This window comes from Gigantopelta aegis, chromosome 9 (genome assembly GCF_016097555.1).
Source record: "Gigantopelta aegis isolate Gae_Host chromosome 9, Gae_host_genome, whole genome shotgun sequence".
NCBI classification, from domain to species: domain Eukaryota; kingdom Metazoa; phylum Mollusca; class Gastropoda; order Neomphalida; family Peltospiridae; genus Gigantopelta; species Gigantopelta aegis.
In genome coordinates this window covers 28,198,259-28,223,048 of record NC_054707.1, presented here as the reverse complement: position 1 = coordinate 28,223,048, position 24,790 = coordinate 28,198,259, and the positions used below count along the sequence as shown (strand labels likewise).

At 37.3% G+C, this 24,790-nt stretch overlaps 1 protein-coding gene across 1 annotated transcript in view; it reads left to right on the top strand.

The window, feature by feature from the left end:
- Window positions 1–24,790, top strand: part of LOC121380503 (U1 small nuclear ribonucleoprotein 70 kDa-like) — a 100,835-nt gene that overhangs the window by 27,664 nt on the left and 48,381 nt on the right. Inside the window, exons 2-3 of the mRNA XM_041509332.1 lie at window positions 7,790–7,852; window positions 12,750–12,804. Of these exons, the coding sequence (XP_041365266.1) occupies window positions 7,790–7,852; window positions 12,750–12,804 (118 nt within the window). The remainder of the gene's footprint in view (window positions 1–7,789; window positions 7,853–12,749; window positions 12,805–24,790) is intronic.

Here is a 24,790-nt window from a genome sequence, read left to right as displayed (position 1 = left end):
ATGGCGAGTGGAGACCGATTCTCAACCTCAAGTCGCTGAATGCATTGTGGTCGTTCCTTCCATGAAAATGGAGACGGTGCAGTCTGTTCGGGCTTTACTCCAGGTTGGGGAGTGGGTCGCGTCAGTCGACCTGAAAGACGCCTACCTGCATGTTCTGATTGATCGGGATTTTTGGAAGTTCCTGCGCTTCCTATTCGACGGCAAAGCTTACGAGTTTCAAATGCTGCTGTTTGGATTGGCCACGAGTCCTCACGCCTTTACTCGCGTAGTCACGGCTGTGGTAGGCCGTGTGCATTTGTTGGGCATTCGCATGCACAACTACTTGGACGACTGGTTGATTCCAGCTTCGTCTCAGCAGGCATGTCTGACAGGCGTGAGTCTGGTCATCGACATGATACTTCCTTTGGGATTTATTCCCAACTGGGTGAAGTTGGAGCTGGTGAAGTCAGGTTTTCACGTATCTCAGAGTTGTCTTCAACCTTGTGGAGGCATCCGTTCGACCGACGGATGCATGCCTCCAGAATTTCACAGCGCTGGCTCAGCGTCTTTCTCAGGAGCAGCGCATTTCGGTGTGCACACTGCACGGGTTGTTGGGACATCTCGAGTCGTTGGCTGCATTGAATGTGCGGTTCAGACGATTCAAGAGACCTTTCCAGTGGCATCTCTCATGTGTGTGGGATGACCGTTGTTGGGATACGTTGATTCCGGTTAGGCCTTGGTTCGTGCAGACGATCCGAGAGTGTCCGATCGACAAGTGCTTGTCCCAGGTTATTCCCTTACACCTTCTTGCTCCGGAGTTGGTCCTGTTCACCGATGCTTCCCTAGAGGGGTATGGTGCACATCTTGGGGATCAACATTTGTCAGGTGTGTGGAATGCCTTCGAAAGGAGCCTCCATATCAATCTGTTGGAGATGGAAGCCGTTCGCCGGGCTTGCATCCAGTTTCGGAGCATTATTCGACGTCATAGAATTTTGTTGAGGTGCGACTACACTGCAGTCGTCGCATACCTCAATCGTTGGGGTGGCATCAAGTCCGAGTCACTGAGTCACAGGGCCTTGGAGATCCAGGAATTGTGCAATCAGTGGGGGATTGTGTTGACGGCAAAACACATTCCCTCTTCAGTCAACGTCTTGGCAGACACCTTCAGTCGTCGTTCACCTGTCCAAACAGAGTGGATGTTGCACAAGGTGGTTGCGGGCAGGATTCTGCTATTGTGGGGGAGTCCACAAGTGGATATGTTCGCGACCAGGCTGAACCACCAGTTATCAGTGTTTGTGTCACCGGTTCCCGATACTCTGGCTCTGGAGTACGATGCGTTGAGTATGGACTGGACGGGGTTGGATCTGTATGCCTTCCCGCCCCCAGTCTTACTCAGCAAGGTTCTGGCCAAGGTCGGAATGCAACCATGTCGAGTGACACTCGTGGCGCCGGGTTGGGCAGCCCAACCATGGTTTCCTCAGCTTCTGTCACTGTTAGTGCAGGAGCCGGCGCGCTTGCGACCCCTTCCAGATCTGCTCAGCCAGCGGCTGTGGCAGCCGGTGTGGCACCTGAAGCCGGAGGTCTTCCAGCTTCACACGTGGAGGTTGTCGAGTTTTCCCTGTGAGGCGGAGGCTTTTCGGAAAGAATTGCTGAACTTGTCTCCTCTTCGAAGCACCGGTCAACTGAGTGAGTTTACCAATGCCACTGGAGCGCTTGGGTTCGTTGGGCAGGTGAACAGGATTTTGATCCCTTATCACCTACTGTCAATGACGTAGCTGAATACTTTCTGGCCTTGGTCCAGGAAAGGAAGCTTAAAGTTCAGACAGTCAAAAGTCATTGTTCTTCCATCTTCACTACTCTTAGGCAGTGTGGTCGGACAGACTTTTCCACAAATCTCGTATTGCATGATTTATTCAAATCTTTGCAATCCACGGTTGAGAGGCCTTCCATTTTGCCAAAATGGGACATCTTTCTGGTTCTTCATAGCATTTTTTCCGGATCTGCTTTCCTTGTGAGGCAGAGGCTTTTCGGAACGAATTACTGAACTCGTCTCCTCTTCGAAGCGCTGGTCAACTGAGCGAGTTTATCAATTCCACTGGAGTGCTTGGGTTCGTTGAGCAGGTGAACGGGATTTCAATCCCTTGTCACCTACTGTCAATGACTTAGCTGAATACTTTCTGGCCTTGGTCCAGGAAAGGAAGCTTAAAGTTCAGACAGTCAAAAGTCATTGTTCTTCCATCTTCACTACTCTTAGGCAGTGTGGTCGGACAGACTTTTCCACAAATCTCGTATTGCATGATTTATTCAAATCTTTGCAATCCACGGTTGAGAGGCCTTCCATTTTGCCAAAATGGGACATCTTTCTGGTTCTTCATAGCATTTTTTCCGGATCTGCTTTCCTTGTGAGGCGCAGGCTTTTCGGAACGAATACTGAACTCGTCTCCTCTTCGAAGCGCTGGTCAACTGAGCGAGTTTATCAATTCCACTGGAGTGCTTGGGTTCGTTGAGCAGGTGAACGGGATTTCAATCCCTTGTCACCTACTGTCAATGACTTAGCTGAATACTTTCTGGCCTTGATCCAAGAAAGGAAGCTTAAAGTTCAGACAGTCAAAAGTCATTGTCCTTCCATCTTCACTACTCTTAGGCAGTGTGGTCGGACAGACTTTTCCACGAATCTCGTATTGCATGATTTATTCAAATCTTTGCAATCCACGGTTGAGAGGCCTTCCATTTTGCCAAAATGGGACATCTTTCTGGTTCTTCGTGCACTCGAGGGTCTGCCTTATGAGCCATTGCGGTTTGCCACTCTTCGACTTTTGACTTGGAAGACACTTTTCCTGGTCTCTCTCGCTGTTTGTCGCCGTATTAGTGAGATTCATGCTTTCTTGCATGATATGGTAGATTATAACCCTGATGGGTCGGTTACGTTGCAGACTGATCCCATCTTTGTGGCTAAGAACCAGGGGCCAGGAGAGGAGTTTCCTCTGGCAATCATTCAAAGTTTGTCTCGTACTTTGCCTTCTGATAATTCTGACCGTCTCCTTTGTCCGGTCAGGGCATTAAAGTATTATTTGCATCGTACTACACTTCTTCATGGTGGGAAGAAGAGGCTGTTTATTTCTTACACTAAACAGCCGGGAGACATTACTAAGAATGCTTTGTCTCGATGGATTGCTGCAACCATCAAGCTGGCGTATGAGACGGCAGGAGATCATGTTCTGCGGAACTTCTCAGTTCGGCCTCATGAGATTCGAGCGATCTCAGCTTCCCTGAATTTTCACGATTCCTTGGATATTATTAAGGTGATGAATGCAGGAGTGTGGAAGGGTCGACATACATTCGGTGATCCAGTCGGTGATTGCTGGTCAGCAAGTTGTTTCTGTACGACGAGCCACGAGACGAGGGAGACCTCTATTCCAGTAGGCATCTCATACAGGTCGTGTCGGGAGATAGTTGAGCTACCTTTTCGGGAAAGGGTGTGGTTGCTATCTTGGGCAGTCTAGTGTTTTCCTTTTACCTGTGAGATTGTTTTGCCTCACGCGGGGGGTGGAAGATGTTTATCAGTTTGGGTATTGATAATTAATAGTCACTTAGACTTTTATACCTCGTATGTCTTGGTTGTCTTACACCTTGTCATTACTTGAGACGATTCACGTTGGTCAAATGGGTAAGTCCTCGTATTTTCTTACCTTCTGCCATTAATGTTGAATTCACGTGCTCTAACGGTGTTAAATCACGTCCGTTATAGCATTGTTGTTGTGCTAGTACAGTAAGTTGAATAAGACTATTTGAAAATTTGTTTCTAATTTTCATTATTATTCATACTTACCTAGTACTAGCACAACAACGGTAACCTCCTACCTGCCCCTAGGAGGTCTTCCCTGGATTCAGTCATTACGAACTTTGAATCGAGGACGATGGTCTGCCCATGCGCGGATATGGATATACATCCGGCAAGGGAAGACATTTCTGCAGTGGAGGAGATGACTCGGGTTGTATAGCATTGTTGTTGTGCTAGTACTAGGTAAGTATGAATAATAATGAAAATTAGAAACAAATTTTCTAAATTAATGTAATTATTACTCGTCTTAAAGCCAAAAATTATATTTTCTTTTGTACTGTTATACTAATTTTCTGTCGTATTCAAAGCTTTAACTGGGTCTGGACGTAGCCCAATGGTACTGCATTTGCTTGATGCATGGTCGGTGTGGGATCGATCCCTATCAGTGGACCCATTTCTCGTTCCAGTGAGTGCACCATGGCTGGTATATCAAAGTCCGTGGTATGCAGTGACTGTCTCCCATGCCTGTAAATCATACCTCGGCACACAAAAAAACCGCTCCCCATAACAAATTTGCAAGGTGAAAATGTAATAGTGTTCACTTGTATAATTTTTTAGAAATTAAAAATGAAACCAAAAGCTTTCTTTCAGAAAAAGAAAACAGTGTGTCTTCCTTAATATAATATGTATCAACTGTTCTCACTGGATGTATGTAAATGGAAGTCATACTGTCTATCGGAATATTCCAATAATTCGGAACACTTCGGCTCATTTCTATTCGTCAGCCAAGGTGTTCCGAATTATCACGAATTTGCAGAATGGGCGGGTGAGGTGTGTTGGTTTTGTAGCAGTCTAGAAAATTAATTGTAACCAATGTCAAAATAAAACGATATTGCTATGTTTATTTACCTGTTATATTTGATTATTGGTTTTACAATGGTGCAAAAAGTACTTGCCTGCTCGCCAAATGCGAGTAAAAATTCTGATGTACGAGTTTTAAAAAATGCAACTACCATTTCGACAGGCGATCTATCTTTTTCTGATTGATTGTATTATAATTTTATTTATTTTGCATTGAATCTGCGTCTCCGCATCAGCCATGCAATAATTCCAAACCATACAAACAAACGGTTTAGAATAATAATAATAATAATAAATTCTTTATTTAGTGAGGGTAACACAGTTAGCAAAAGCTAATCTTCCCTGAGGCCCTCAGGTACAAACAATACAGAATTACAATGCATACATTTATGAACAAATAGAAAATACATATATGGCAATAAACATATGTACAAATGATATTATTTTAGAAAATATTTCTTGAGTCTATATTTAAAAACAGCAGTATTTGGCGATGATCGTATAGCTTTAGGCAATTTATTCCAAAGTACTGGTCCAGAGTAACTGAAAGCATGTTTAAATAAAGACATTTTAGGTTTTGGAATTAATAGATTTCTATCCTCTACATTTCGAAGGTTGTAGGGATTGTTTTCTCCAACATATATTAATAAGTTTGAAAGATAGTTTGGGGCTTCATTGTATAGACATTTATAAATTTGTAAACATTTGTGATAGTGGATTCGTGTTTCCATTGTCATCCATTTTAACTGTTTAAATAGTGGGGCAGATGGAGTAATAGGATCTACATCTAATATCATCCTTGCAGCTCTCTTTTGCAGTTTTAGTAAACGTTCTAATCCATCCTGATTACAGCTTCCCCAAATTACACAGCAGTAATCGATGAGTGGTAAAATATACCCATTGTAGAAAAGTTTTCTTGCATCTAAATTTAAATACCTAATGATTTTTGGTAACAGATACAGACGTTTAGAGATCAGGGAACACACATGTTTAACCTGATTTGTCCATTTTAAATTATTATCAACTTTAATTCCTAAAAGTTTTTCGCATTCAGTGTGTTGCAGACGTTCTGAATTTATTATAAGAGAAATATCATTTTGGATTGTAACTTTTTGTCTTGTTCCTATAGTCATATATTTGGTCTTTTTTGTGTTTATGAACATTTTATTATAGGAACACCATTTTTCTACACTATATATTCAGATCTTGCTGTAGTTTATCTTGAATTTGAGTAACAGTTTTCCCTGACATGAACATTGTTGAATCATCTGCATACATACTTGTGGTACAATGTTCAATGTATAGTGGAAGATCATTTATGTACAGTATAAATAGAAGAGGTCCTAGTATGGAACCCTGTGGAACACCATAAATAATGGATTTAGGTTCTGATGTTGCCATTCCTATAGTGACTTGCTGTGTCCTGTTAGTTAAATAAGATTGGAACAAGTTAAGAGAATTCCCTTTGCAGCCATAAATGTTTAACTTTTGAATCAGAATTGAATGGTCCACAACATCAAAAGCTTTTTTGAAATCAAGAAATATGACTCCATTTAGATTTCCTTCATTCATTTCATGTAACCATTTATCAGTTATATCAATAAGTGCTGTTTGGCATGAGTGTTTTGGTCTAAAACCTGATTGAGATGAGTGTAAAAGGTTAAATTTTGTTAAGTAATCATAAAATTGCATGGAGATATGTTTTTCTATTAATATGGACAGTGTTGGCAATACAGATATTGGCCTATAATTTGTAGCTTCAGTTTTGTCACCAGTCTTGAAAATTGGAGTAACTTTAGCATTTTTAAAACATTGTCTATTATTTTGTTAAAAATAAATGTTAACAAAGAAGCAATTGCCAAGGCACCTAACTTAAGTATTCGTGGACCTAAGTTGTCATCTCCAGATGATTTAGATGAAGGATGTCATACATGCACCGCATTGCCAATAGACGACTTTGGAGTTCAGAACTGAGCAAGCGCGACATTCCAGTTATAGTGAAAACAGAACCATGCCAAAACGGCCCCAAATGAAAATGGAACCAAACTGTATAAAATGGAACCTAGCGTTGGCTGAAATAGCACCACAATCTATAGCTATATGGCTAAAACGGAATCCCCAAAAATGTATGGCTAAAACAGTATCATTATACGAACGATAATATCTTCAATAAAAGTATCATTCTCACCATTACATTGAGGTGCCATTATAGCCAAATTATTTTTGTTTTCGCCAACAAAAATGGTTCCGTTTTGATGGTGGTTCCAATTTAGCCTATTTCCCAGAAAATGGGTCTGTCAAAGGTCAATAGTTCCTAAAAATGATTTATTTACATTGAAAGTGTTGGCGATATGCAAATTTTGTAAATCATATGAAAGAAATGTGAATAACGTAGTCTTGATCAGAAAATTTCAACATGTATTGATTTGTCAATTTCGTTATTTTGCCACGTGATGTTAATAACTTACCAGGTGTCCTTAATGTTTTTGTTATTAAAAAAATAAATTTATATTAAAATATTGGTGAACAAAAGTATATTTTCTAGGCTGCTGGACTAGTACATTCTGGTCTGGCAGGCTAGTGAAATATTTTCCAATTCTGCACCCCTGAAAAGTTTTACTTTCAAAATGTTCGCGTGTTGTCAGGGGGCAGAAATTAGCATTTGCCGAATTTGTCGCGTACATTTACACCTGATGTCAGTGAAAACTTCAAAAGAATAATGATTAATAATTAACTGTTTGACAGTAGTTGTTATATAGTGATAGTCATAAAGTTAATCAGTGAGAATGGTTAGTAATTAATTATTTATGAGCAGTTAAAACTTCAAAATGACAGTGATTAAATTAATATTTGTTTGATGATTATTAGTGGTAAACTTGTTAACAGACTAAAATGAAAAGTAAGGATGGTTAGTATAATTATAAATGACAGTGAAACATGAACAGATATTAATTTTATTGTTGAATATTATTATCAGTTTGGTGACATTTACATAATAACAATTACGGTATGCTAATTTCTGAGGAGAGCAATGACTCGCAAAAAAAAAATTCAGGGTATTTTTTTTAGCTCCTGAAGATTTTACAAACAGCAGTCACTGCAATACTAAACAAAATGTTCCCTGTTGTTTAGTATAAGCAATTTATGATAATTGTACTTTACTTTCAGGATCCCAAAGACACACCACCACCTACTAGGGTTGAAACTCGGGACGAAAAGAAGGAAAGGAAGGTATGTTAATTAGGGGTTGAAATCATTGGTCTCCAGTTTTTATGCGCTCCCATCTATGATGGGTAGTATTATTGTATGGCGTTGTCCGTCCGTAAATACGTTTGTCTGTTAATGTTTCTTTGTCCGGACCACATCTTGCATACAGGACCATCAGATCTCACATGTAAGAACAACTTGGGATGGCGGTGTGTTGTGTACTATTACTATGTACTGTGACCTACTTTTCACGATCTACTGCACATAACAGTAAATCCGGACCATATCTTGCATACAGATGCATACAGGACCATCAAACCACATCTATAGGAACGACTTGGGATGGTAGTTGGTCCAAAACAAACCCATTGCAAACATTTCAGTTAATTAGACTTGAACTATACCCGTAACATATTCATTAATATAGATATGGTTTTCCATCAAACTCCTGGTAACTCTTGTTTTGTTTTTTTGTGAAGGCACATAGATGGCTTCAAACAAGTTTGAAAACAGAAATATATTATAACTTAAGAGTTTGGAAAGAACAGTCAGTCTTTTTTTTTTATTTGAGGGCAAGATGTAGCATGGTGGTATAGCATTTGCCTGAGCTGCTTGACGAATTCCCAACCAGTGACCCACAACTGGTACATCAAAGGCCATGGACAAATGAGACAAAAGAAGGAAAACAAATGCATTTTGCATGTTCTTCTATTGTAAATTACACAAACTAATACTTATATAAGAATTGTTTGTAATTTTTTATGAAATTATCTATGTATAACAGTAAAAAATAGTATAAAATTGGTTTGCTATGTTGCACGATTTTATACCATTTTTGACTGTTATACATCGATAAATTCACAAATTATTATAATTACAAACACAACTTAGTTTCTAAAGTCCTTTCCAAGACATGTTTTACAGATGTCATTATGACATAACATTTGATGTATTGATGGTAATTTTCTGCGGTTTATCGAAGGATAACATCTGGTTTTTAAGTGATGTCATCCAATCAGAATAGAGTAAATCATATAATTATATATGAATAGATCTGCATGCATTTTGTGTTCGTTAAACCATCATCTTGATCTCAGATCAACCATACACATGCACAGTCTAAATACACATGCCAATTAAAAAGTGTTTTGGCCATATTTGGCTTTTGTTCTTACTTTTTGTGTAATTAGTACAAATGTATGGTACATAAAGATGTAACGCTAGTGGATTTTGAAAATCTATGAACCCATGACTTGTGGATTTTTAACGTTCTAAAAGACCTGATGTAGGCATCGGTGATTCTCTGGGATTTTCTTCACACATTAATGGAGATATTTTAACAAGTGTAAATCATGAAATTAATGCGAGCAAGAAATTAATGTGAAAAATGTGACAAACACATCAACGCAATAATTACTTGATGCATTTTTTTTTTTTTTCCCCCAATAAAGGTAATAAGTATGAATATAGTATTTTTAAAAATAAATTAACAGCAAAATAGTTGACTATTTTAAAACGAATTGTTTATGTCAATAAATTCATGTAATAAATAAAACATAGTTTTTAAGTAAATTGTTCATCCCGAATCTCACTGGAACAGAGCTTGCGCACTAGCAATGGTATCTGTAAGTCCAGGGTTTCTGCCAGAGGGTAAAACGGGTATTGTGCCATACCCAAAAATTTGGCAGATTTTATTTTTTTAAGTTAACTTTTTGACAAAATTAATTTCTCTTACCATTACTCTATGATTTTCTTGACCCTAACCCTAAAATTAACCCATTTTCTTTCTGGGGGAGGCCATGGTATCTGACACAGTTTGCATTCAATTCCATAATGCCATACCCAAAAATTTCTTTCTGGCAAAAACACTGCCGGCTATTTTCCACCCACTTTGAATCATGTCTGAAGAGAAAGCAGTGAATCAACCTTACTATCGAGATTTGAACCACTAGATATGACATTATTTGGATCAGCAACCTGCTTTAAACTTTCAGCCACTGTAAAACGGGCCTTCATACCCACTTTGAAATCACCATTCACGCTGAAGTCCATGGGCTGCAATTCTCCGGTACAACCTGCAGGCACTAACACATGGACGATGTTGCCTTTTTTCAACGCATTCAACACACTTTCACTTTGATAAGCACGGAAAACGTCAAATATTGCAACAGGTTTTTTTGACCAGATGACAGTCCCAATTCTTTCTTTGTTTTCCCCATAAACAGCGAGTGCACCATCTCAACATAACGAACCATGCTTGCCTCGTTGCTCCAGTGGTTGTCAGTGTGGTGAATGTCCCACTCATCTGGAAAGGTGAATCGGGGATGGCAAACAGGTGTTTTACCTGCATACAACAGCTGAGGAGGCAACAGCGATCCAGACAATGTACTTCCCAACAGCGCTGTTATTTCACGTTAGTCTTCCAGGCCTACGATGTCGACTTGCTTGCTGCCCTCCACAGCCATTGTCCAGTTGGATACTGGTACAATCTTCACGCCCATTTGATCAAAGTTGAAAACAATTTCACTGGGGACTTTATATTCCATCACCGATTCTTTCATGATACGAAGAAAACTTTCTTTTTGTTGTGCAAAATTAAATAGCATCTTTCAGGCCGTTTGGTGCCTTTCCATTCTGTTAAAGAAAGAAATGGCCCAGGGACGATCGACTGCAATGGGCCCCCCATTTTCTTGTAGTAAAGCACGATTTTTATGTTTGACAATTACCGGTGGCTTGATTGACAATTCCATCAGCTTGACGTATCACCTTAACATGCTTCATGCGGACGACCTTTTTGCGCATGTCCAACCTCTGTGACCTGTTTTTCCTTTGATGTGCTGATTGCCGTCAAGTACTGCTTTTTCATGAAGTGTACAGTACTCTCCTATTTTTAGTTTTAACTCCTCGCTGAATTTTGCTGCTTCCCTTGTGTTGCTGTGTTCTGCAGCATATTTCCCAATTTTCGCTCATTTCTGGTTCGTATAGTGACAGTTCTTTAGTTTTCGTTTCACCCCTCTTTTGGTAACAATAGTGTCAATTTCTTCAGAAACGGTGTTCACAATTTTCATGTTTGACGCTTCTATTATGCAGTGTTCTCGCTGGGTGAAAATTAAAGGAGGGCGGCCGCTTGGCACCACACCCTTCAAAAAACCCAAACACACATCAATAAACGAAAAAAAAAAAAGGGTGGGGGGAGTAGTTTGGTTACCATATTGTTGTGTGTTGGTAGACTTTGAGAAAAGACATACTCCTTTATTTGCCTATAAAAAAGTGCAAAGGGGTTTATAAAAAAAACCTCGTCTTTTAATTGAACCGAAGATGATATCCGTCTGACATTCATGGGCAGTTCCGGTTTTGCTGGACCGATCAAAGTTTTAATAATAATATTATTATTTTTAATAAAGATTTCAAGATATACGAAAAACAATAAAGATGTTTGTAAAGTGATCTCCTAATGTCAGATACATTTTTGTTATTTCCATCTTCATCGAATGAATCAATCGCTGTGAAAAAGTATTATAGTTTCGTTTTTGTAAAGACGGTGTATATATTATTTGGCACTCAAGATAAATGATTTTAATGATAAACACTACCACTTCCGTTGTTTTTATAAGCGTTCATATCCCCTCAAAATGAAAAGTTTACAATATTTTATAAAGAACTGCTGAATAAACAGAATAACAGAAAGTAAAAATCATCAGTTTTAACCAATTATATCTGCAACTGAGGACAAAATATCAAACGATAGTTGGTGGAAACAAAAGACAGAATGACTGTTCTGATCACGTGACAAATTTGGCGCCAAATAAGAGGGGTTTTTTTCAATCGGAGATTGCCGAATCCGTAAATAATAAAATGTTTTCATTGCTTACATAAAATATAACTTTTATTGTGTCTATCAAACATACAAATGAATACAGATATTGGACAAAATAGAGGCTGTTAAAAATGCTGTTAAATTACGTTACGGTAACTGTTATAAATGTTTCGTCAATTGCTTTTTCATACACAACGCGGCTTGTTTCCTTTGATGTCCAGTGTGCAGACTGATCGTTGTTTTTTGTGTGGATAAAAGTGCATTTGGAAATAGCAGAGATAGGTGTTGGAAAATAAAGAGGGGCGCTCAAAAATAAAGGAGGGCGCTAAAAAATAAAGGAGGGCGGGGAACGTGAAAGGAGGGTGGCAAAATGGAATAGCGGGGTGGGGCGCCCCGCTTAAATGGAGCAGCGAGAACACTGATTATGTCTGCTTCTCGTTGTGTTGATGCGTTTTCGGGATCTGGCAGTTGTAAGAGTTCTCTATGAACTTCATTAGGCATTCGTAACTTTTACAAACTTCCACATCGACATTATGAACTGTGATGAATGTGTTGGTGTTTTATAATGACAAATCATTTCGAGTTTTTATTACTAAGTCTGATTGTGCCCGGGCTTCCTATGCATTAAACCAACACATGATTGTAGCCTACTGTTTTATCTTCTGCTCATCTCTGATGGATTAATTAGAAGCAATCACAACTCAAAGGCGTCAGCTATAATCTTCACACACCGGCGTTGTTATAAGTACACTAATTAGAACTTCCCGGACAGCCGACTACGCATGAGTAGTTTCCACTTGCAGGGCTGCTAATGCTATGAAAACAAATCACTTCTCTTTCCGCTTGAAAGGTGACCTTAAATAATAGGATTAAGTCTACAAACCAGAGGGTATTTTTATTTGATGTGAAGTAGGTTTGGGGGGTGGGGGGTATTATTATATACACCTATGCCCACCGCATTAATAAAAATATGCGTTTATGTGCACCCTTGGACGGACGCAATAATGTCATGACGCATTAATTTTATGATTTACAGTATTTAAAATGGCTAGCTAGGTTGACAGGCCTCTTGTTTAATGAAACATATGTTTATTTTTTTTCTAGAGAAAAGAGCGACAAGAACAACATGCATACAAGCTGGAACAAGACCTGGCTCTCTGTAAGTCATTTTTATATGCCTGTCTAACAGGTTGTATTATGGTATGGTTTTGTCTGTCCGTCCATAACTGTTCTTTTCCAGGGCATATCTTTTTTAATATTTCATATAGGATTACCAAACCTTATATGCAAGTTCAACTTCGGATGATGGCACGTCGTGTACCATTACTGGGCATTTCCATGTGATCTGCATTACACTTCTTGCCTACTTGTCAAACTATATTTTGGTATATCTGCTACAGCTGTATATTTTAAGATTCCAACTGTTGTATACATGAACCTATTTGCATAAGGTATTAAATGATTTAAAAAAAAATTGACATGATTACAAAATTAATCTTTTAATTGCATCTAATTATCACGTGACTCATGGTACACAAAAAGGAAAGTCCCAGAAACTACCATAACACTTCAAAATTCTCCTCAAACTATAAATGACAGGAATGAATGAATACCTTTATTTCATTAACAACTAAACAGGCTATCAGATAACGTAGAAAGTGCATTAATAGTTTTTCCATATGGGGGGGGGGGGGTCCCCAGGGGCATCAGGCGTAGCGGGCTGACACGCTTTGGTCTGTAAAGTAAGCGTTTTGACCGTGTCAGGGCTAGCCCTGGGTGGCTATTTTTGTTCACCAAAACATTCGCCAATCTAAATATGTATTCGCCAATTATATTTTGGCATTTCAGTTAAAATATTTTGTTTTTAATCTTGTTCTTTATGATAATATAGTATGCTAAAATGTACTTATTATTCAGTTTATGTCTTGTATGACACTGTTTTAGGGTATCTATTTTTTACTAATCTAATAATGAAATGCTGCTGATGTCTATTGGGCTGGCCGTAGCCCAGTAGTAAAGAACTTGTATAATGTGCGGTCAGTCTAGGGCCGATCCCCGTCGATAGGCTCATTGAAGTCAGTGCACCATATATCACAAAAGAGGCAGTTTTACTTTTTGTGTGCATCAGATAATGATATAAATTGTATATTTTTCTGTAATTTGAAAGAAGCAAGTGAAATTAGATCCAATATATATGTTCCCCAAAAAGATTCACTGGACTAAGATATACACTATACATATATTTTTGCACCACAAGTGTGAAATGGTAAGTAACGGTACATAATGTTTACATATTTAATAACTTAACAGAAAAAAAGAAGTGTTTTATTTAACGACGCACTCAACACATTTTATTTACGGTTATATGGCGTCAGACATATGGTTAAGGACCACACAGATTTTTTTAGAGGAAACCCGCTGTCGCCACATAGGCTACTCTTTTACGACAGGCAGCAAGGGATCTTTTATTTGCGCTTCCCACAGGCAGGATAGCACAAACCATGGCCTTTGTTGAACCAGTTATGGATCACTGGTCGGTGCAAGTGGTTTACACCTACCCATTGAGCCTTGCGGAGCACTCACTCATGGTTTGGAGTCGGTATCTGGATTAAAAATCCCATGCCTCGACTGGGATCCGAACCCAGTACCTACCAGCCTGTAGACCGATGGCCTAACCACTACGCCACCGAGGCTGGTAAATAATAACTTAACAAGTTATATCATTCAGTGTCTTTCGAAATATGTGTGTAAAATGCTGAAATATGATGAGACATCAGAAGAATTTGAAAATGATAAAAGGAGTTTATAAATGTCCAATTATGGAGACTTCAACAATTACATAACGTAAAATCTTACTTTTTTTTTTTACTCTGCCCCATTACGTTTTGTAATACCAACAATACTCACCCCTCTAAAGTTATGTAACAATTGTCTCCCACCTATTTCCTTCTTTTCTTGTCACAGACATTAATTTTATCAACATCATAAATTTATAAACATTAGATTTTCTGTTCTTATTTTGGTTTTCTTTTTTGCTTTATATAAAGATAAAACTCTAGTCCCACCAGATACTGTGCTACCCCTCCAGAGATAGTGTTCCAAAGCCACAGGCCTATATGCATGTGTCTTTAATCTCTTTGGTAATAAGTAGATGTATTATTGTATAGAAAAATCTTATTTATTTCCCCAAAAAATGTATATATATATATATTTAAAGTGCGTAACTATTGATCATACCCTACCCCCTATCCTCCTAACTTAACTGTATGATTTATTACTGAATACTGTTCATAATTGTTTTGCTGTCCATCTCGAGAGTATTGCCAGTCACCCAAAATAAATGCCAATGCCAAAGGAGTTAACGTGCACATTCAGAGCAAGCTGTTGTTCTGTTGAAAAACGAAGAACTAAAGGTAACAGGAAACTGAGTTGTCTTCTGTTTCCTGTTATATAATTGTTTCTGGTGAGTGTCATGTGCAAAACGGCGGGAAATATGAATTCGGGAAATGCACCGTGTACAATATGTCGACTGGCGTGACGTCGAGCAAGATATCTTGCCTGCAGTAGTCAGAAGGTTAATGAGCATGTAAACAAACAGTAAGTTATGGGGAAATGATAGCACTGACCTCTTTGATAAATCTCTCAAACTAATTTAAAAGCTATCTTTAGAATTTTTTTAAAAAGAAAACCATAACATTTAGTAAAAACATTGGTGACTTACATTACTCTATCCCATTTTTTATGACTCGTTATATATGACTCGCATTACAGATATTCCCATGCCTAATATTGTATCAGAGAAAGAGAGACAGTCCTGTTGTTGGTGTCTTTTTCTTAAGTAAGGACAGGGGATGCAGATATACCAATGGCAGTTTCATTCTATCAGGGGCTTCAGTGTGGTAAGAAAAAGAGGACTTTTTTGTGACTCGCTTTGCAGGATTTTTAATGCTGGGTTAAAGAAACTGCCATAAAAAAAGTAGATTAGACAATGAAGTTTTATGACCACAAATGAAGAATAAAGCTCAACAAAATTATATCAACAGTAAAATGTGGAGGGTATTTGAACATTGGGCTATAGGGGGCCAGCAAAAATGTGCTACCTGGAATGAAGAAAACAAGGGCTTTCTATGTATCAAGTTTGAAAGGTGGGATTTCCATACACAGTAGATGTTTTCCTGAAACTACATCTTATTTCCTGTGAAATAAATTGCACGTGTACTCAATGGAAATTCAATTAATAAAAAATTATACCATTTTTCTTGTTGGCACGAAAATGCTCTACTAGGTCGATGTGATCTATTTTTCATGTAGTACTGCACATCTAAAGAAATCCTTGTCTGGGCCATATCTAATTGTTTAACTGAAATAGGATCATCAAATAGGGTTTAAGCTGGACACAATAAATTAATAGCAATTTAGCTAATTTGATCAGAAAATATATAACCAAATTAGTTAAACAGAACTATTTTTAAAAATAGGTATGCACATACAAACGACACATGGTTTTTGAATTAGCTTTTTGGCAAATTGGTAGTGACATCTATTTGCCAAATTCAACTTCAAATAGCATTTGGTGGGCGGGACATAGCCCAGTGGTAAAGCACTCTCTTGATGCACACTTGGTCTGCGATCAGTTGATGTCCAGGGGTGCAGAAAGTACTTGTCTGCTCGCAAAATGCGTGTTAAAAAAGTTCTGATAGACGAGTTATAAAATGCAGCTACCAGTCCAATGGGCGATCTGTAATATTGAATGCACATCAGCCGTGCAAGAATTCCAAACCATTCAAAGAAACTGTTCAGAATGAAGAAAGTACACAACAATATATGTACCGATTGACAATAGACTACTTTGGAGTTCTGAACTGTGCAACCGCGACATTCCAGAAACGGAGCCGGTCAAAGGTCAATGCTTCCTAGAAATGGCTTATTTACATTCAAATTATGATATTGGTGTGTTTTGAATAGATTGTTCTGTTAAATACGAGGTATGTGACTTGAATTTTGTAAATCTGTATGAAACAAATGTGAAAAAGTTAGTCTTACCAGAATATTTCTAAATTTATTGATTTGTCAATCAAGGTCTGGTGGACTAGTAGAAACTGGCGGGATAGTACATTTTAGTTGTTTCTGGTCTGGCTGGCTAGTAAAATATTTTCTATTTCTGTACCCCTACCGTCAGTGGGCATATTTAGTTTAGTAAATTTAACCCAAAAATTACGTAATCCTAAAGCAAATTAGAACAGAAATGACTTTTTGTGTTATGCATTCATAGATAGAGAGATTATCACCAACCGTAAACTTTACAAATGCCTTGTGGACAGTCCATCTTACTCTTAACTGCACAACATTGTCTGAATGCCAATACATGTATGCATTTCATTTGTTTATGCATGTATTTTAAAATAATAAATAAAATAACAGTATAAATGTTGTAAGATCAAATATTTTTTAATTTTGCATAGTTACAAATCTGCAGTTTTGTTTATTGATGCTATTTCTAGCTACTAATATTTACGTTGCAGTTTGCTGCACACAGCTTTTCTACAGTTCACACCTATTGTTCTGAGGGGTGTTGAGTAGTGAAACTGTGTTACTTAGGAGATAACCATATGGAGTTTTCAGATTTGCGGGTGTTATTGTCTATTTGATCTCGCACAATCTAATTAAAATAGCTCCACTATTACATGTGGATCTAAAGACAGCCAGTTGGAGCTCATGTCCACCAATGAAAACCTTACTTGCAGAATCCTGCCAGTGATTTAAAAATAATTTGAAAATATTCCGAATTATCCTGAGGGTATACGACATGTTTCGTGTGAATTACGAATGCCTTAAAACATTTTTTATTTTATAAAATAAATAATTTGTAATGTAAAACTGAAGACTGATTTAGTTTTTTTAAATTTTATAAATAAATAAATAATTTTTAATGTAAAATTGAAGACTGATAACCCACCCCGTACGTATTGGTATGGTTCGCTGTACTGCGGCCACTAAAATAGACTCGCCCGATATTTTTAGAATTTGTATGCTCCCAAATAACGTTATAAAAGGCGAAGTGTGATTGATCAATATGTAAATTATTATTTACAGATGAAATGTTACCTGGACATTGGGGACTACGCAGTGTTGTTAGTTTTAAATCACCGGCAGGATTCTGCAAGTAAGGTTTTGATTGCTGGACATGAGCTCCAATTGGCTGTCTTTAGATCCACATGTAATATTTATACAAACTTGACTGGTTACGTTATGCGCTACGAAAAAGCACTGCGTCAGGAACAAATCTAATGTTTGTACTGACAATAAAAATATGTTGGTATGTTGCTAGGACTAATCATTTAGTAAATTTTACACAAACGATAAATCTGTTAGGCCAAATAAAATGGTATAACTGATGCACAAACAAAATGGTCAATCGTGCAATTTGTGCAGGCTTGAAATGAATAAAACTATTTACACTATGTAAGCCAGGCAGCCTGTAGGAACCGTGGGAGAGGTCTGTGCCCACCCCCCGTATCAGATTTTGGTTACAATGGCAAACATTAATGTGATTTAAAAAAAGGCTTATAAGCATGTTATTCTATAAACAGTGTTGAAAACAATGCCAGTGATGCAGTTAGTTGCAGTTGTTTTAACATAAATAAATAGCAGCACTTGATAATTAAAGCCGCACACCCTAGTGTTCCATCCAGCAAAAATAAATTATAATTTGGTTAATCTACAAACCTGTAACACACTTAGATCACGTTTTTATCAAATGGAGTGAAAAAGCAGGTTTTATATCGATAAATACCATGGGAATCCCCATGTCCCAATTGCTTGAAATAATTTTGAAAGTTAGTATTCTGATGTCACCGGTAGATGTCGCTCGAAGCACAACAATGCCTACCTCACGACAAATTTCACAGACTTGGGGTGCGTTCCTTTCACCTCTCCTGGACATGTTCCAACTGTTCTGTCCTGGTTGTATCCCCTCTCCAGATATCGTAAGACTTAGCAAAATTATTGGTTTTAAGGGTTTGTAACGTTTTGTATTGAGACACTTACTTGTCTGAACTTTATTGTTACTGAAAATGTTCACGAACTGTGAAGAAAAATCTCACAAATGAACAACAACAAATCGGATGTTGATTGTGCGAACCGTGCACGAGAAAACAAACCGAACCAAACTGATAACGGTCACGTGGTATACCAACGTCTGTGACATTGAAATGGAAATATCCCCTCTAAAAATAGATTGGACCTTGTCTGCTCAACGTTTTTTTCTCAGAGGCCCGTGCCATTTTATGAAATATGAAAAATGCATTTTGTGGTATTACAAAAACCAGGATTACCAAAAAAACACTTCAGGTGAATGGAAATGTATATTCTAAATAATAAACGGTAAGTAAAGTGCAATTTTATTTGTGAAAAAATGGGTTTAATAGCGAAAAACAACGCCGTAATGGTTAACAACTAGCCGTAACTAGGGTGTGTCCCTTTAATGTTAACTTAAAATACAGTGGTTCAAATGTAACATACAAGATATAGTAAAAACTAATCATATTTGATTATCTTTATTAAATTTATTCTGGGACATAATTGCATTGGCCAAATCTATCTTTCACTGTCATCAAAGGCTTTAAGCTAATGCATGCACACAGAAATAACAATGGACTATTCCACTACTGCATGGATGTTTTTGTGTGTGTTCTGTCAACGGAGTTCTCTTAGTATTTTTTAAAGTGATTTTGTAAAAAAAAAAAAAAGAGGACAAATTACATCTGAAATGCAATTACAATTGTTCCTGGTAAAATATTAAAAGTTTGTGGAACATTTTATGATGAAATTTTCTAGATTTTGTTGGTTTTTGTATACAATTATGTTTGTCTTTATAAAACTGTTCAAATATGCGACATAATTTGTATTGGATTTAATGCTAAACTGTTCTGTGCAGCCAAATAATATGCAAATAACCGATTTATGCTATAAACTGATATGCAATAAAGTGGATTCGATTGTGTGTGTGTGTGTGTGTATATATATATATATATATATATATATATATATATATATATATATATATATATATATATATATACTGTAAAATACTTTATTTTCGCGGGAATTTAACTTTCACGCAGACATTTAACATGAATTTTAGGATCCCGTGAAAAATTAAACCCAGCAGATTGTGAGCAATTGCAACTACTAGTACTAGTATTCAGCAACATGCAAATGAAAACGGATGACTCATGGTCAAAGAAATAAAAAGAAAAAAACAACAAAACAAAAGAAATCAATTTAACTACTAAAATTTATTACAAAAGCACAAAACAATACATGTAATACAGTAATTGATGAACGATATATTAGTATGTACCTGGAATAAACATTGAATATTGTCATTGTCAATCTTTGAGAATGCCGGCTTTGCGAAAACCACTTCGAATCAGATCCTCCTTCTTGGAGACAATCTCACACACTTCGATAACCCACTGGGCATGAATGGGTTTCACAGTGCTCGTCTTGATGTCAACATTCACACTATGAACTCTTGTGTTCATCCTCAGACACTTCATCATTTTCATCAATTTTTTTTTATCACTTCACTTGAATACCACACATGGAAACACTGTTTCAGTTCATATTTAAAAATTTGGTTCACTGTTAAATCCAATGGCTGAAGTTGATCAGTACAGGCGGCAGGGATGTACACAATGGCAATTTTTTTTTCGTGCCAACAATTGCTAACTTTCTCGGTTCTGTGTGCGTTGAAAACGTCAAAAAGACACAAAGCTTTTTGATCACGTGGCAACCCCAGTTGTTTGCGAGTCAGGTCACATACGGGTCAATTATGTTTTCAATGTACTGCAGCATGCTCGATTCGGTACTCCGATGACTTAACGTGTGGGTGACATCCCAGTCAGTGGGGAAGTTTACATTCGAATGACATCGGTCTGTTTTTCCAGCGTAGATGACTTGGGGTGGTAACATGTCTCCACCGTGATCTGTCATTTGTCGTCAACACCCAATATTATCACCTGTTTAGCGTCTCTTTCTTCCATGGTCCAATCAGCCCCAGTAATGAGTGATACTTCAGTCTAGTCCCAGTTAATTACCAGCTTGTTAGGAATTGAATGTTTGCTTACTGTATCGCTCATCTGTTTAAGAAAGACCTCCTTTATTTCTTCAAAGTCGCATGGGAGGTATTTGACATCTTTTGTCCCCTTACGTTTAACAAACTGCATCTGACGCAGCAACGATTGACTAAAGGAACAGTTAATTCCACATTACCTCCAAATTCTTTCAATGTCAATTTGTGCCATTTCCTCAAAATCCTATCTGCTGCAGCCAAGACCATTCTAACGTTAATAACACCACCAGCCAATCGTGTTTTCCTAATCCAAAGTTTTACCTCTTCTTCGTTCTCTCCTAACTTTGGCCTTTGACCTCTCTGTGCTTTTACAAGCTGACATGGGGTATAACCTGTGCAAGCCTGCTCTTTCAAAAATGCCTCTTTCATACTTCTTACGGTTGACTCGGACAGTTTCTGGCTAAGATCTGTTGAAAACTTTCTCGTTGCCTTCATAACTCTGTTTTCAATGGCATAGACTGCTATCTTTGCCCGCACTGTTTTATTGTACATTTGGTATTCCCCACGCTTTCTCTTTTTGGGATTTCACTCTGACGTCAGCTTGTCAACTGACTTGTTTGCTGCAACTATTGTTTCTGCCTCGTTTTCAGTTTTACTTTCGCATGGATTTGGCAAACCGGGCATTTTGAGTTTCGGGTAATTTTTTAACCACTTAAGTTAAGACATTGTGAATGGTACTGAATTACAAAGACTAACACCTCTTTATACAGTGCTTTACAAAGCAAGTTCATATTTACTCTTCCCTGGCCAGTAAAGTATAATATTTTAGTCGCCAGCCACTTATATTTAGTAGTCAGCTAATATATACTTGTAATTAAATCGATTTATCTGCCATTTTACGGCACATTGCTAATGTCGTAATTGTTATTAGGAATGCTTTCAACTGAACTCGTGAAGAGGTGATTCCAAGTTATTAAATAGTAATTACAAGTTACTGTTTGTGTCAGGTTCCACTAAAACAGTGAACAACTATTAACTATCAAAATCAAATTCCGTACCCAATAATTGTATTAACTAATTTAAGAGAATTACTATTTTAATGGCACTGCTAAGATATGCATTTCAATTGCAGTACTCATTAAAAGTTAAATAAAAGCATTATGATAATATCTACCAGGATTCAACGTGTTACTAGTAGTTACCAATCGGCTACCTTGCTTTTGGTTTAAATAACATTTATTTTCGTCACATACTGCCTTGTAAATCCATAAATACTGTTTTGTAAATAGTCGTGTCTTTAAACGTTGAGTCATGAAATTAGAAACAAGTTTTCATCCTCCACTGGTGAACATGACTTCAGGTTAAGGACCACACAGATTTTGAGAGGAAACCCGCTGTCGCCACTACATTGGCTACTCTTTCAGATTAGCAGCAAGGGATATTTTATTTGCGCTTCCCACAGGCAGGATAGCACAAACCATGGCCTTTGTTGAACCAGTTATGGATCACTGATCGGTGCAAGTGGTTTACACCTACCCATTGAGCCTTGCTCACTCAGGGTACATGCCTCGTCTGGGATCCGAACCCAGTACTACCAGCCTGTAGACCGATGGCTTACCACGACGCCACCGAGGCCGGTATATTTTATGGAAGATAAATTGCTACTGGTCCAGTGTTTTCCGATGTCCAGTTTTGTTTACAGATTAAAGTAAAATTATTGGACAGTCGCCAACTGGCAAATGTGATTTTTATCTTTTAGATGCCAGGGAATGTTTTTAGTCGCCATTGCGAGTATTTTACTAGCTTTGTAGAGCACTGTTATATAATATAATGCTAACAAGTGGCCATTTACCCAATCTCAATGAGACCCGTTACCTGTTATAACGCTAATCATTTGATCTGGTAGAATGCCGACACGATCAATTGGTCATCTTTATTTTTGGACCAAGTCTTAATTGATAAACTATTCAGGATTAATTAAGCCCATGACAAGATACTGATGGTTAATATTGCTTATGCATTGACTGTGAAAACCGGATTTGTTAATAAATAATAGTGGTGGTAAAAAAAAAAAAAAAAGTTTAATCAAGGATGCGCGAAATATTAAAACCGCGAACATAGCGATTTTTCTTTAGCTCGAAAATTACACCCCTCGAAAATAAAGTATTTTACAGTATATGTATATATCATATTAAAAATCCACTATGGAAACTGCATGCTAAATATGAATGGGGTGAAATTAAAAAATGTATTTTTTGGAATATTTTTATAAATTTGTATTATGGTTATATTCCTTCTTCAGTTTGTGTTTGTCATTGAAGGGCATACAAACACACAGGGTTTGCTCAGGTGCTTGAAGTGCTTGAAAGTACTTGAAAACCTTGAAAAATCTTCTTTTTTTGTGAAAAAAGTCTTTGAATTTTATTTTCCCCTCATGAAAAAATAGGAAACATGCCTTTCCTAGCTTTAGTAAAAAAAATTGAATCGCTTCATGTGATGATGTGGCTACTCAAGCCGAAAGATCGAACAACAGGGAATTTATTGTCAAGTTTAACTTGTTTAAAAACGCTATTAAGGAAAAACAAGCCAAGTTGGAAGGGGTAAGGGATTCCATCCAGCAGACCACGAAGGAGTGTCGGTGAACACTTTAAGCAGTGTCTCATTATATGTGCAATGACAGTCTACTTTTTATTACTAGGTAAATTTATTTAAAACATGTTTTTGTGTCCTTCAAAAATGAATTGAAGTACTTGAAAAAGTCCTTGAAAGTCCGCGAATTTTATTTTCTCAAACTTGTATGAACCCTGAACACAATAATATGTTGATTTTTGGAGTTCGACAAGTAAAATTAGTAGTAAGAAGAAAAATACTTGTTTAACACAAAAATATACAATTTTTAAATAAAACATGCATGTCTCTTAAAGTCAAGTCCAATTTCACTGAAATGTGGCATGTGTGAGCTTTTTTGTTTTAAGGATTTGGTCCAAAATAGATTTTGAATCTCTCAAAATATGTTGGGCATCTGAGAAATTACGTTTATGGTTTAAAAGTGTAAAAACGAGATGGCAGAAAAAGTTTGTAATAAAAGGTTAACTCGTATCCCAATGATCTTTATAGTATTTTAATGGCATTAGCATATTGTTACATTCCCGTTCTAACCTATATTATGGTTGTGGTAAATCGTCATACCCAGAACGCAGAACTAACCTACCATGAACAATAAAGCCCCGAGCACACACTAATGATAATGCACACAAACAAATAACAAGTGATAAATTTAGATATCTTTAATACAAAATTATTAATTATATAAATTCCCCATATATTAAATTACTATTTATCCCAATGGCATTTATGTGTATATTAATATTAGTCACCAACTGATTGTCCAAAACATAACGAATTCCCAAATCCGGATATGGTCTTTGGTTGTTCAACATTCAACTCTGTGTTACTATACACTACAACCTTCTCAGTTTAACCACTTCAAACCCCTACCCATTTTGTATTCAAGGCAGAGTAAAAAAAAATTCAAAGAAGACATTAGCTACTTTAACATTGCTTTCTGTTCAGCCAATTAAGAATTATTGGTATCCTTACAGGTTTGTATATCGCCAATTTGTGCATTTAGGCAATATACTACCATTTCAGGGATTTACCGGACGCACAAAACTTGCGTATAGGACGCACTAAAACTTAACTGGACCCGCAAAAATAGAGATACTGCGTCCCGTGGGACGCATAAAATATCTGACATTTTAAGTAACCCTGTCCACTATCAAAGATCGATCATTCTGTGTAACACACTATTTCTTTTATACCTATAAACTGCGTATTCAAATGGGGATTCCTCATATCAAAAAGAAAAAGTTTTAATCTCTGGGAACACTACGTCTTTATCCTTTGCTGCACTTAATCGGGTAAAGTTGGTAATTTCCGGAAAGAGATCGCGGATTTGCGATCATTCGGAACTTCTCGTCAACAGGACACAATCGGAAATTCCCGGGCAAATAAAGCAAATTGGTTATATGTTCTTATTTGCATTAACAAACAAGTAGCACGAATCATA